This window comes from Eptatretus burgeri, chromosome 17, assembly GCF_056783735.1.
Source record: "Eptatretus burgeri isolate ZD-2024b chromosome 17, Ebu_testis_v1, whole genome shotgun sequence".
Taxonomy (NCBI): domain Eukaryota; kingdom Metazoa; phylum Chordata; class Myxini; order Myxiniformes; family Myxinidae; genus Eptatretus; species Eptatretus burgeri.
In genome coordinates, this window is record NC_140977.1 from 42,802,548 (window position 1) to 42,814,866 (window position 12,319).

At 46.0% G+C, this 12,319-nt stretch overlaps 1 protein-coding gene across 4 annotated transcripts in view; it reads left to right on the top strand.

Annotated features, from left to right (window-relative positions):
- The window catches only part of LOC147009899 (collectin-12-like), a 19,893-nt gene extending 8,854 nt beyond the window's left edge, over positions 1–11,039 (top strand). For 2 of the 4 annotated variants that reach the window (XM_085861487.1, XM_085861489.1), the window contains exons 5-7: positions 5,545–6,128; positions 6,270–6,729; positions 7,182–11,039. In XM_085861487.1, coding sequence (XP_085717613.1) covers positions 5,545–6,128; positions 6,270–6,729; positions 7,182–7,654 — 1,517 coding nt within the window. In that variant the 3' untranslated portion in view covers positions 7,655–11,039. The remainder of the gene's footprint in view (positions 1–5,544; positions 6,129–6,269; positions 6,730–7,181) is intronic. The other 2 variants (XM_085861488.1, XM_085861490.1) reach the window with 1 other exon arrangement.
- The last annotated feature ends 1,280 nt before the right edge of the window (positions 11,040–12,319 follow it).

A 12,319-nucleotide genomic window follows, 5' to 3' on the forward strand; every position in this document is an offset into this window, starting at 1 on the left:
GCTCGTGTGTAGCTGACAAAGCAGATCCTGCTCCTCAATGAGGCACTCCATATTATCATGTAGCTGCGTGCTTGCATCAATTCTGGGAGTGCGGCTGTGCCGCTGATGCTATGTTTCCCTAGAGGTGGTTAGAACAGGAATTTGAAACTTGTTCATGGAGCCAGTAGTAGTTTACCTACTCTTCACGAAGGATACCATGGAATCCTTTTTGTCCACCAAGACAGGACACCCAGTTCAACGTCCACCCAAGGGACGGCACACAAATTGATGAATCACCCCGACTGTGAAATGCCAGGATGACAGTTTACGGCCGGCTGAGATTTGAACCCAGACTAGACAGCTCAGAGGTGAGTGTGCATACCTCGTCACCCACAAGAAAGGCCATACAGCAGTGTCAGGTATGAGACACATCATGAGAGGAATATCTCATCAGCGATCGTTGACGTTGCCTGAAGAGCATATTATTTTATTACCCCCATTTATCCCAGCTGCCTCTACCAGATCTGTTGATTGGACTACAGGATACTGTGTGGCAGACACATCCTGGAAGGTTTCTTTTCGTCGTTTTCGTGCGATAGAATAATTGACGTGTCCGAGAGCTATGTGCGTGTGTGCGCAAACGTTTGATCATTCATATCATACCAGCCTGTTGCATGATTGTACTCACCATGGCAATGATTTCAACTGCAAACTGAAAGTGATACTACCTGGGTTGGTATGTTTGATGTTCTCATCTGAACAGAAAACTTACAATAGATGCTTGGATCCCAAGTGGTTCAAATCCCAAATATTGTGTTTATATTCTCCATTGTTGACTAATGTTCTTACACTGAACCAAAAAGAGCATTGATGCCTTCTCCTTCATGTGATATATATATATATATATATATATATATATATATATATATATATATATATATATATATATATATATATTAGGAAAATGACTTCGAGGTTAATTATTAAGTAGTTATATCCTAATGTGTGTCAGCATAAGCGTTTGTAAACCCCACTTAGTATCGACCTGAATTGTATGTACTAGTGCGTGCCCGTAGGTGCGTGAATGACGACTGGATTGGGGCATTTTTTACCCCACCCCCCTCTCACCCCCCCTCTCTCGCCCCCTCCTCTCTCGCCCCCTCCTCTCACCCCCTCTCTCGCCTCCTCCTCTCTCCCCCTCTCTCGTGCCAGTACCCTCTCTCGTGGGTGAGGCGTGCCAGTATGTGCAGCTTCATTCCTTCGCTCTCGTAAACAACGACTGGATTGGCGCATTTTTTCAATTAGATCGGACCAACCGTATCAGAAATGGCCATAACTTGGGAAACACCTGGGAAACATACTCAGTTACCCAGCGTCAATTGTGACGTCATATCAAACGAAGAAGAATTGCAACACCCCTCTCTCTCTCGCCCCCCTCGCTCCCCCCTAGTCTCGCCCCTCCTCTCTCCCCCCTCCTCTCTCGCCCCCACTCTCACCCCCTCTCTCGCTCCCTCCTCTCTCCCCCTCTCTTGAATTATGATGCCCCCTTTCTCTCACCCCCTCTCTCCCTCCCCTCTCTCGCCCCCTCGTCTCTCCCCCTCTCTTGAATTGTGACGCCCCTCTCTCTCACTCCCCTCTCTCACTCCCCTCTCTTGCCCCTCTCTTGCCCCTCTCATCCCCTCTTCCCCCTCTCTCTCACCCCCACTCTCACCCCCCTCTCTCGTCCCCTCGTCTCTCCCCTCTCTTGAATTGTGATGCCCCCTCTCTCTCACTCCCCTCTCTCGCCCCTCTCTTGCCCCCTCTCTCACCCTCCTCTCCCCCTCTTCCTCGCCCCCACTCTCACTCCCCCTCTCTCACCCCATCCTCTCTCCCCTCTCTTGAATTGTGATGCCCCCTTTCTCTCACCCCCTCTCTCCTCCCTGCTCTCTCACCCCTCTCTCTCTGTAAATGTATTCACAAATGTATTCACAAAAAAAACAAAAAACAAAAAAATAAATAAACAAACATTAATTGTGACGTCATTCGTGACATCATAGCACCGTGTCCTGCCATTGGTTTGGTAAATAAATGGCCATAACTTGGGCACCACTTGTCCGATTAATATAAAACCTTGAAAAGGCACATACTCAGGTCCCAGCGTCGATTGTGACATCATACCAAACGAAGAAAAAGAAGAAGAATTGTGACGTCAAGCGTGGGGGGAAAATAAATAAATAAATAAACATTATTTGTGACGTCATTCGTGACGTCATAGCACCGTGTCTTGTCATTGGTCGACAGATAAATGGCCGTAACTTGGGAACCGCTCATCCGATTGATATCAAACCTTGAAAAGGCACATCCGCAGGGCCCGGGCAATATTCCTAGCAAGTTTCAATCAGATCGGAAACAGCGGTCATCGAGAAACGGCGGTCGCAGACAGACACACAGACAGACACACAGACAGACAGACAGACAGACAGAGACACACAGAGAATGCTGGAATTATAGATAGATACTGTCAGACCCCGCTATTCGTAGATTCACTGTTCACGGACCCGGGTATGCACAGTTTATACAAGGCGACCTGCTTTGCTCATATTCGCGATGTTTTTTGCATTTTTTTTTTCATGAACATATTCACGGTTTTTCATGAGATTTTTTGATTTTTGCTCATGGATCACTAACCGCCGAGAACCTAACCCCCCATTTTGCCATTGAACCAATGCCCCACTATTCACGGATATGCTATTTGCGGCATTTTCCAGGAACGTATCCCCCGTGAATTGCGGGGTCTGACGGTAGTTTGATTCCCTGTCATCCTTTATCCACATGAGTCTCTTTCTCATATCTCCCCTCCGTGTTTCATCTATAAATCACCCCCGTTGTACTTTCATACATCAATCACACTCTACGATGGCTGTTTCACATTGGTTACCACGGAGGATCGAACGCTGGGTTTTTGCAACCATAGCAGGTCCGTGTACTACCTCGTACAACTGGGACATCCACAGCACATGTCCAAAACCCACAAGGGAGGGGGGTGAGAGGGCTGGAAAAATAAGGCTAGACAATCATGCCTCACAAAGACATACAGCCATGCCAGTGCCACACAACTCTCTCTCTCTCACTCTCACTCTCTCTGACACATACAGCCAGGACCACACTCCCTCTCTTACAGCCAGCACCAACAAAGCTCTCCACTTCTCTCTTAAATTCACAGAACAGGATTCACATAGCCTAGAGTGCCAGACCTCCCCCCACCCCATCCCGAGAGAGAGAGAGAGAGAGAGAGAGAGAGAGAGAGAGAGAGAGAGAGAGAGAGAGAGAGAGAGAGAGAGAGAGAGAGAGAGAGAGAGAGAGAGAGAGAGAGCACAGCCATCGGCGCAACAATGGACAGCCAAGGGCAAGACCAGATCCAGAGAGGTGTCTGAGAGCGTGTTTGCACCGTGCCCCTTGGCACTTCAAGAAAAACAAATACACACCTACGCAGTCACTTTAGGCTTGTGTGTTCCTGAATGTATCTGGCCTGGGTTAAGTAGGTGTTTTGATACTATATCAAATAATTAACATGTGTGCCCTATTCAAAAACAACACTTCCTCCTCCGTCATACAAAGTTCTCCGTTTGCACACCTGAACTCTTATCCACCTACAAGGCCTTCATCTGCAGCTTGATGGAATACTGCTCTCCCCTCTGGGCTGGCACCCCTGCCTCACACCTTGCTCAGCTTGATGCCATTGAAACCAAGGCTTTCAAAATCGTCAGAATATCCTGCGTTGAAGCAGAGTCTGTGGGCCTATCACTTTGCCATCACCAACAGCTCAGCGGTCCCTTTGCCTTCTTCCGCCTCCTTTCTGATCATGCACCCTCTGCTCTCTGTGCTTTGCCCCCCGCCCCCCCCCCCAGGATTCTGCAGGGTGCACGTGGTGCACCATCAACCCCTTCTCACGAAACTAGCTCAATCCAAGATTATCGCTCATCTCCACTCATTCGTTCCTCTGTTTTTTTCCAACCCGTGGAACCAACTTCCACATTCTCTTCAATCTCGTTCTTCCCTCCAGGTCTTCAAGACAGCTGTTCACCACCCTCACCCCCATTCAAAACGATATTTTCTACACCCATTAAGCCACCCACATCCTCCCCTAAAACTTTATTTTTTTTTGCTCCTGCATCCATCCTATCCACCCTCTGCATTCTCCCACGCCCCTCACCCTCTGCATTCTCCCACGCCCCTCATCCTCTGCATTCTCCCACGCCCCTCACCCTCTGCATTCTCCCACGCCCCTCACCCTCTGCATTCTCCCACGCCCCTCACCCTCTGCATTCTCCCACGTCCCTCACCCTCTGCATTCTCCCTCGTCCCTCACCCTCTGCATTCTCCCACGCCCCTCACCCTCTGCATTCTCCCACGCCCCTCACCCTCTGCATTCTCCCACGCCCCTCACCCTCTGCATTCTCCCACGCCCCTCACCCTCTGCATTCTCCCACGCCCCTCACCCTCTGCATTCTCCCACGCCCCTCACCCTCTGCATTCTCCCACGTCCCTCACCCTCTGCATTCTCCCACGCCCCTCACCCTCACCCACATCCCTTGTTGTCCGTCCCCGTTTACTTTCTCCTTTGGCCCTGCTTTTGGAATTCTCCCTTCTCCTTCTGCTGTTCCATTTGTTATGTTGCGTGCTGATCTATTCTGTGTTCTCTCTCTTACACGAGCCTTGACTGTGTATACAACAATTAATCAATCAATCAATAAAAAATAGAAATAAAATAATTTTTTAAAACATCACACCTGCTCCATAGTCGTCTAAAAGAAAAAATAAAAAAATAAAAAAAATAAAAAAACATAGCACACATTCCATACTATTCCCAAAAAGAACAACCAACATGCCTTAATATTCCAAAAAAAACAACATGGATGCCATGCTGGTGTGTTCCAGAAACCAAGCAACACACCGTACCATTCCATTTAAAAACTACACGCATGAAATATTAAATTCCAAAGAGCAATGAACATGCATTATTATTCAATTAAAAAAAAATACCTGTCAAGTACCATTCACTAAACAATGAAATCCCAACAACATGATTTAATATACCAGAATGAGGCTCATGGAAGAGCAAAGTGACAGAGGAACACATAAGCAAGAGAATGAATGAACAGGAAGAATGGAGAGAGAAGAGAGAAGAGAGAAGAGAGAATGAGAGAGAATAAGAAAGAATGAGAGGAGGAGGATGAGGATGAGGATGAGGAGGAGGAGGAGGAGGAGGAGGAGGAGGAGGAGGAGGAGGAGGAGGAGGAGGCGATGACAGTGAGTAACCTGAAAGTAAGACGGTTGGGTTAGGTGGGGTTAATGGGCAGGTGCACTATTGTGCCACGAAGGCATTATTATTTGTGTCGTGGTGCTTAACCAATATCCAGATGTAAGCATGCACAACAACAATTACAACATCCCCACTGGTATGTACCATGTTGACATTTCAATGTGGAACTTGCTAACATTTTGTGCATCAACTACAATCCTCAATTTCAAGCACAACTTATTTATCCTTTCCTGTTTTGACGTGTTCTGTCTCTTTTCTTGAAGCAGGTCCTTCTACAACCAACACCAACACCTCGCTCATTTCCGCAGAAGCTACTCACCTCCAACAGGCCTTTCTCTCTCTTCAGCAGGACTCCAACCATCTTGCTGCTTCCATCAAGGCCAGCAACGCTCAATTGTCCAACCTCACCAGGAACCATGTGAGCATCCTCTCTTCTAATCAAGTCTTTGCTCATGAGATAACCGAGGTATGGAATGCATTATCTCTGTTGAACCGGACTGCTGATGAATACGAAATAAGCGCCCAAGGTTTGGCTTTCACAACTGCACACCTTCACGAAGAGATGCAGAATGAAAGACAAGCAAGGCAAACAGACAGGGAGCTCCTGAAAGTATTGAATGATACTATAGTTGCACAAGCCAATGCTACAGCAAGACTTTCAGCAAGAGCGGATGCTGCTGAGTCATGGGCCTGGTCTCAGTGGGTCAATGCCAGCATGGCCATGAGACACAATCAAGCAGCAGCGTTGCATCTTTCAACCATGCTGGCTGAAGCTCAGTTGACATCCGCCCAAACCTTCACTGATGTGCAACAGCAAACAGATACAGTGGCAGAGATGGCTTCCCAGGTAGGGAAATATTTCATTGTTTTCCCTTGATAACTTGCTTAACCATTTACCTGAACAGGCCCCATAAGGCTCCTCAGTGAGCTTGCAATGTACAATGAATGAATTAATACATTACAATATATGTGACATTTATTGTTATAGGTGGCAGTACTAAAAGAATCACTATCGAACGTGACGAATGAATCCAGAAAGCAGGGCGAGGAGTTGGGTGGAGCAACAGCACAGCTGGACCAGCTGGAAGCTCAAGCGCAGCAAAGGTATGCTACTCTGGATGCTCGTGCGACGACACACGCACTACAACTTGCCGGCATCCGTAAAAACCAAAACTCGACAGAGCAACACCTCCAAGATTTGGTCGACGATCTCAAAACTACGCAATCGACTTGCGGTCAACGTGTTGCTTCAGGAACCGAAGACCTGGCCTATGTGAACAGTACAATTTTGCAGCTGCAACAAGATTCCACTTGGATACAAGTTAGGATTGATGAGTTGAATTCTAAGCTCGACATGGAGATTTCAAACCTCTCTGCCGTCATTGATGAGCTGCAAAAAGTGGACAGTCACCATGATGAACTCCTTCTCAACTTCACCATGCAGAAGGGTAAGATGACAGGACCCAGACGAGAAATACGACGTGCCTGCTTCATTTCCAGTGGGAACCAACACTCCATTATGTTAACAAAAGTGGCACATTTTTGACATCCTCTCCTCCCACACCTTCTCCCCATACCCTCCCCCCACTTCTTTCTCATATTCCCCATGCATGCTCCCTTCACTTCCCTCCATTTACACTTGTCCCAACAATCTCCTTTCCTTTCTCTCCCCAACTTTCCCACACTACCCTACCTTCCCTCTTATCCCTCATCCTCCCTCCTGTTCCTTTTCTCCATCTAGCAACCTCACAAATGTGTAGCAAATGAAATATATGGCCCTGATACAATTTGCTGTAAGCAAAATGTAAGCCATTGCATTTTTGTACACTGAAATTTACATTCCTCATTATATTCAACATCTCTGCTTCAATTGTGACTTTAAAATCTCTCCAACCCGTAGGTGATCCAGGACCGAAGGGTCAACAGGGTTATCAAGGATACCCTGGCTTACCAGGACAAAAGGGAGAAAAAGGACAAAAAGGAGAATATGGCCTGCGAGGTCATAATGGCCTTCAAGGACCGAAAGGTGAAGCAGGAACTCCAGGCAACAAGGGCAAACAGGGTGCACGAGGTCTTCCAGGAAGGAAAGGTAATCGGGGTTATCCAGGTCATGTTGGAAGTCATGGGGAACAAGGAATCAAGGGGGATCAAGGACTAGTCGGACCACCAGGTCCAGTTGGAGAAAAGGGTCAACAAGGCGTTCAAGGACCACCAGGCCGAATCGGTGAGCCTGGTGAACAAGGACCTTTAGGGCCAAGTGGGTTTCCTGGTGAGCGTGGACCGATGGGAAAGACTGGGGTTCATGGACCCAAAGGATTGACCGGACCTCCTGGACTTCCTGGACCAAGGGGACTCCCTGGAAGCCCAACTTAGGAGATTGACTGTGTAACTATGCGGTGAAAGAGCCGCACATAGAAAGACATAAAAACAGAGACAAGACGGAGAGAGAAAGGAAATTCTTTACATGTTCGTGTGACAGCTAATCACTCATTCATGTTGAGTAGGTCTTGCACAACTGTGTTTAACACCACATTTATGTATATATCAACTGTACCTTCAGATAGTATTCACACCCCTCGACTTTTGTCGCATTTTGTTGTGTTACAGCCTGAATTGAAAATGGATTAATTTTTTTTTTTTAATTTGTCACTGATCGACACAAAATATCTCATCATGACAAAGTGAAAACAGGTTTTTGGAAATTTTTATACATTAATTAAAAATGAAAAGCTGAAATGTCTTGCGTCAATAAATATTCAACCCCTGAGTCAATACTTTGTTGAAGCGCCTTTGGCCATGATTACAACTTCGAGTCTTCTTGGGTTTTGGGATTTTGTCTGTATCAGCTTTGCACATCTGGATTTTGGGATTTTTCTCCCATTCTTCCTTTCAGATTGACTGAAGCTCTGTCAAGTTGGATGGGGAGCATGGGTGAACAGAAATCTTCAAGTCTTTCCACAGATTCTCAATAGGATTCAAATGTGGGCTTTGACTGGGCCACTCAGGGACTTTCACGTTCTTGTTCTGAAGCCATTCCATTGTTTATTTGGTTGTATGCTTGGGGTCATTGTCCTGTTAAAATATAAATCTTCACCGCAGTCTAAGGTCTTTTGCACTCTGAAGCAGGTTCTCCTCAAGGATTTGCCTGTATTTTGGCTCCATTCATCGTTCCCTCTATCCCTACAAGTCTCCCAGTCTCTGTCGCTGAAAATCATCCCTATAGCATGATGCTGCCGCCACCATGCTTCACGGTAGGGATGGTGTTAGATGGGGGATGAGCTGTGCTCGGTTTCCACCAAATGTAGTGCTTTGCATTCAGGCCAAACAGTTGTCATCTCGTCAGACCACATAATGTTTTTCCTCATGCTCTCGGAGTCTTTCACATGCCTTTTTGCACACTCAAGCCCAGGGCCATCTTAACAGCATTGTAGACCCTGGGCTAAGCAATGCACTGGGGCCCCTACCCCCCCCCCCCACCCACCCACGGGAATAAAAATGTGAACAGTCAATAAAATTAGCCTATAGATTTATTGGTACTTTCAACAAAATCAATGTTAAACATTTTTTTAAAAACATGCTGCAAAGTGAGGATTAATCAACACAAACCTTTGAACAATATATATGATAATTAATTGGTACACCGTGCAGACGGAGATGGTACAGGATTATCCACTCTGCCAAGAGACCTCTCATGAACAATATGGCAGCATGGAGCCCCTAGAATCGTGGGGCCCCTGGGCAACTGCCCAGTATTCCCATGCCTTAAGACGGCCCAGCTCAAGGTGTGCCGTCATGTGCCTTTTTTATCAGGAGTGGCTTCCGTCTGGCCACCCTCCCATAAAGCCGAGATTTGTGAAGTGCTGCAGAAACAGTTGTCCTTCCGGCAGGTTCTTCCATCTCAGCCAAGGAACTCTGTCGTTCTGTCAGAGTGGTCATTGGGTTCTTGCTCACCTCCTTGACCAAGGTCCTTCTTGCCGAGTTGCTCAGTTTGGTCGGACGGCCGGCTCTCGGAAGAGTCTGGGTAGTTCAATATTCTTTCCATTTCTTAATGATGGAGCTCGCTGTGCTCTTGGGAACTTTCAACACGATACAAATTGTTTTATACCCTTCCCCAGATCTATGCCTCCTCACAATTCTATCTCAGAGTTATACGGACAGTTCCTTGGACTTCATGGTGGAGTTTCTGCTTTGACATGCACCGTCACCTGTGGGACCTCATACAGAAAGGTGTGTTTATTTGTCAATCATGTCCATTCGATTGAATTGGCTACAGGTGGACTCCAGTAAAGTTGTAGAGACATCTCAAGGATGATCAAAGGAAAATGGATGCACCTGAGCTCAATTTGGAGTTTCATAGCAAAGGGGGTGAATACTTTTTTGACGCAAGACATTTCAGCTTTTCATTTTTAATGAATTTGTAATAAAATTTCTAAAAACGTGTTTTTACTTTGTCATCATGGGGTATTTTATGTAGATCAGTGACAAAAGTCGAGGAGTGTGAATACTTCCTGAAGGTATTGTACATGTATAGTATGTATTTTACGCAGTTTATAAAATACACTAAAGACATCGTTCACTCTCTTCCTTCTCTGCTTCTTCCAAACTTGTAACACAAAGTACAGAAGATAAAGATGTGACTTGCATGTGGTACATAAATTGATGTCTGTAAAAGTTTGACAAAACAAAATCTCCGTTGACATCATTCATCATCTCAAGTCATCATTCCTCATGGCATGTCAAAATGCTGCCAAATCACCTGAGATGCACTTGGTTGTTTGCCATCGCCCTCCCAGCATGGTTGGGCGTTGGACCTGCAGTCACGAACATCAAAATATCGACACAAAAACTCAGCCTGTTGAGTGGACGCAGGACCCAACTCATAAATCAACACAACTGTATCAAAACGGCAAATCTCTGTGTGTTTATCAAACTCTCATCTGCTATCTCAGTAAAGGCTCGGTAGCGACTTCGGCCCAGTCCTCTTCCTAGTCTACATCGATTGAGTTTAGCCTGGAGCCAGATGGCAGGCCCCCTTTTACCTCTCCCTCGATCATTTTACTCTCGCCCCGCTGTGCTCCCTGGTCTTATGTCCAGGCACAACCAACATTGTGATACACATCAAAACACGAACACGATATCAACGATAACTTCCAAACCAATCACAAAAAGTTGGTCTGCCATTTTGTAATAAATATATACCGATCACAGGGCCCAGATTCTGAGACTATGGAACTCTCCGACGCAGAAACAACTTTGGTCCAGAAATGCAAGACCACACCCACACTCACTTAACGCTGCCGCCGGTATAACATTCAGTCAATTACCACTTGTGAACAATGTCCTTTCCGTTCATACTCGATGGAAAGGACTATTGCGGCCTACTGAACAAGCATAGCACTAAACACGGGGATTGCTTTCTATACTGGATTTAGCAACGAGGTGACAGAACAATAAGGGACAATTTTCACTGCCGACTCACAGTCCATTTCACATCATCTGTACCGAGTTTGACATATATTTACATAACAGATCAAGCAATTAAATTTTTTTTTCAAGTCCACCTATTGGTTACGCTCTATGAGTTCAGTATTGAGTAGATAATTCCTTGATCCAATACAGATCCTGTTAAACATCTGTGAATGAATTTATTCAATGGCGTTGTGCTCCTGTGCATAAGTTGACCTAAAATATCCATTTATTGCAATATGAAGAGAAACAAACAAACAGACACCATATAATAAATCTTTATTACAAACCATACATCTCCCAAGTTTTTGATGGGCACAATGACTTTGTGCGTCATCAAGGGGCAATTGCTCCATGGGCGGGGCAAACCACTTGCCCCCCCCCCATTTACTTGCCAAAATCACCTGCTTTGGGGGAATCCTGATAATTATTAATGACCTCTCCGATGCTCTAGAAAACCCTCTTTATTCCTCATTGCAGACGAGTCCACATAATGCTGAACAATTCCACATCCCGACAAGCGGGCGGGCAGAGGCATTGCGACGGATTAGCAAATGCTTCCAATCAACACCAGTCTTGGACAGCCCCTTTTTTTTGGACTTTAGTCCACATCAGGAAGACACAAGCGGTCGATTAAAAAAATGTAAATACAACGAAAGTGAAACTTCAGAAATTGAGAATTACGACAACTGACATTGGTGTTGAATTTTTCACATCACTCTTGTCATGGCAATGGCCACAATGTCAACCTCATTATCTCCAATTGTGGTGAAGATCGACCACAGTGGAGATCAACTCCGAGAATGACCGTCCTTTTAATTTCATTACAAGATGCACCTGAGTGGAGAATGCATTTCACAGTTCAACCAAGTCAGGAAGTCAGGGGCACGACAGAGTTAGAGAGAGAAGAGACAGACACAAGAGGGAAAGGGCCGGTCCATGGGGACCGATCTGAACTCCGACTGTGACTGCTCTCTCCTGATGAAGCAGACACGAATGGAGGGAGAGATTTGGACTCCGACTGCCATTGGGGAGTACAACCACTGCGAACAGGCATCACCGATTGTTATATACACCAATGTGAACTCCACTGGTGATACACCACCAATTTAGCAAAAGGCAAAGACCGCTGCCATCCTCAAACCAAGGAAAATAACTAATATCTATCACTCCTCTGTACAACACATAAGCTGTTCGAATGACTTCTGTTTTTCTGTGTTATTCCGATAGTACAGTTTTCCCGACCTAAAGAGTAAGCTGGTCTCAGATCAGGAAGACCAAGTAGTCATGCTCACCACATATATTGAGAATGGATGTCAACATGCCCTCAATATGTCGTGATTTCCACCGTGGTTCTGTATTTGTGGACGTCTCGTCAGCCGATGATAGCATGAAGCCGTGGATTGTCGAGTCACTGTGAATTCACGATGTGGGTCTTAACATCATTGTTGAGCGATTGCCAATTTTGAGTTTCCCTCGAGAAAAGGCAAGTGAAGTTCCTCAAAGATCCGAAGCAACGATCTCCCGCAATGCTCTGTGATGGTGGCACCTTTACCCATTAGTAATTGTGCA